Here is a 1,619-nt window from a genome sequence, read left to right on the forward strand (position 1 = left end):
CCTAGGGATTATTGTTCCCATTTGAAGCAGTACAGCATTGAGTGTGGCGGTATGTTGGATCAGTTGTCAGCTGCTCTTGAGTCACTTCATGATATGAATAGGAAGCATCAGCTTGTCTCAGAGAAGACACAAGCTCTTCATGAAGCATGTGAGCAACTTGTGCAAGAACAAGTAAGTGTCTGCCATGTTTTTGAGCAACTTTAAAAATTCATTAAAAATCTAAACGTGATCAGAATCAGCTCAAACTTGAAACACAACATAAGAACATGTATATGTATCAGGAAAAATTATAAAAATAAAGAATTGTCTCCTTTTCATTTTTGGTGAAATTTGGCTAAAGTCCCTGTACTATAGTACAGGGACTTTGGCCTGATTTTGGAGCAACTTTAAAAATTTGTAAAAAATTCAAATGTGATCGGAATCTGCTCAAAATTGAAATACGACATAAGAACACGTATATGTATCAGGAAGAATTATAAAAATGGAAAAAGCTCTTTTTGCAGTTTTTCATGAAATACCCTATACCCCATGTACATTCATAAATAGTTTTTATTACTTATTATTCTCCATAGAATCAGTTATCAGGCTTCGCTGAAACTATCAGTAGTAAACTCTCCTATTTCACGGAGCTGGAGCAGCTGGGGCAGAAGTTAAATGCTCCCTCATTTTCTCCATCGTCTGATCACTTCCCAGTCCTATTGAACCGTCTTGATGAGTGTATTGCCTTCATTGAATCACATGTGAGACTATTCAGAACATTTTAATGATTTTCTCTATAATCTATTAAAATTAAGCTATGAATGACCCATATTAAAATGTGTATTTCTGTGAATTTATTTTTAAGTTTTGTGTAACATTGGGCCCACTAATACAATCATTATTTCATTAGTTGAACTGCACCTCTTTCATTAAAGTATATCTCATTCCTCCTCCTCCTCCTCTTTTTGTAGCCTCATTTTAAAGAGTCTTCAGTTTATTTGGCTCGTTATAAGCAGCAGCTGTCTAAAGCTCTCTCCTCCATCAAGCAACAGTTCATTCACACTATCAGATCAACCACACAATCAGTTCTGCAGGTACATCTACATCTTTTTTTTTTTTTTTTTTTTTTTTTATTTTTATTTTATTTTTATTTTATTTTTATAGCAGCAGCATCAGTCAGTGGGTATGCCTGAGACCAGTTATTCTCAGTTTTATGGTAAATTCAGAGGATCAGCTCCTAAACTTAAAGTATGTCCTATACTGTATGATCGGCTGTCACTGTCACTGCATATGGTGACACTCTATTCTTGATAGAGTTTGATGAGTGAAGTTGAACTAAGAGCAGAGAAATCCTCAGAGTTAGTACATTAATAACAGCAGCAGCAGCAGCTGTGTCACCCTCTCTCCTTCCCTCCCTCCCTCTCTTTATTTCAGCTATACCACACTGCTACAGGATTGCTTGCAGTGTTACATATCTCAAAGACGTCACTTGCTCTCTCCATCAGTGACAGCTACTCTTCTTGAACTAACTAAACACAAGCAGACAGAATACAGCTCACTGGTACCTTGTCACTCCATTAGAGACTATTCTCCTCCTCCTCCTCCTTCATTTTAGATCAGAGAAGCTTGTAATTTAGTGT

General features: G+C 36.5%; 1 protein-coding gene across 1 annotated transcript; it reads left to right on the plus strand.

Moving 5' to 3' along the window:
- The first annotated feature begins 51 nt into the window (after nucleotides 1-51).
- On the plus strand, nucleotides 52-1,594 carry LOC105316110 (conserved oligomeric Golgi complex subunit 3-like). The gene is made up of 6 exons (XM_011410917.1): nucleotides 52-171; nucleotides 573-740; nucleotides 951-1,073; nucleotides 1,144-1,227; nucleotides 1,294-1,337; nucleotides 1,414-1,594. Exons 1-6 carry the CDS (start codon nucleotides 52-54, stop codon nucleotides 1,592-1,594), a joined length of 720 nt encoding a protein of 239 aa, XP_011409219.1.
- Nucleotides 1,595-1,619: the final 25 nt, after the last annotated feature.

Source organism: Amphimedon queenslandica, unplaced genomic scaffold, assembly GCF_000090795.2.
Source record: "Amphimedon queenslandica unplaced genomic scaffold, v1.1 AMPQUscaffold_5052_Cont22973, whole genome shotgun sequence".
NCBI lineage: Eukaryota > Metazoa > Porifera > Demospongiae > Haplosclerida > Niphatidae > Amphimedon > Amphimedon queenslandica.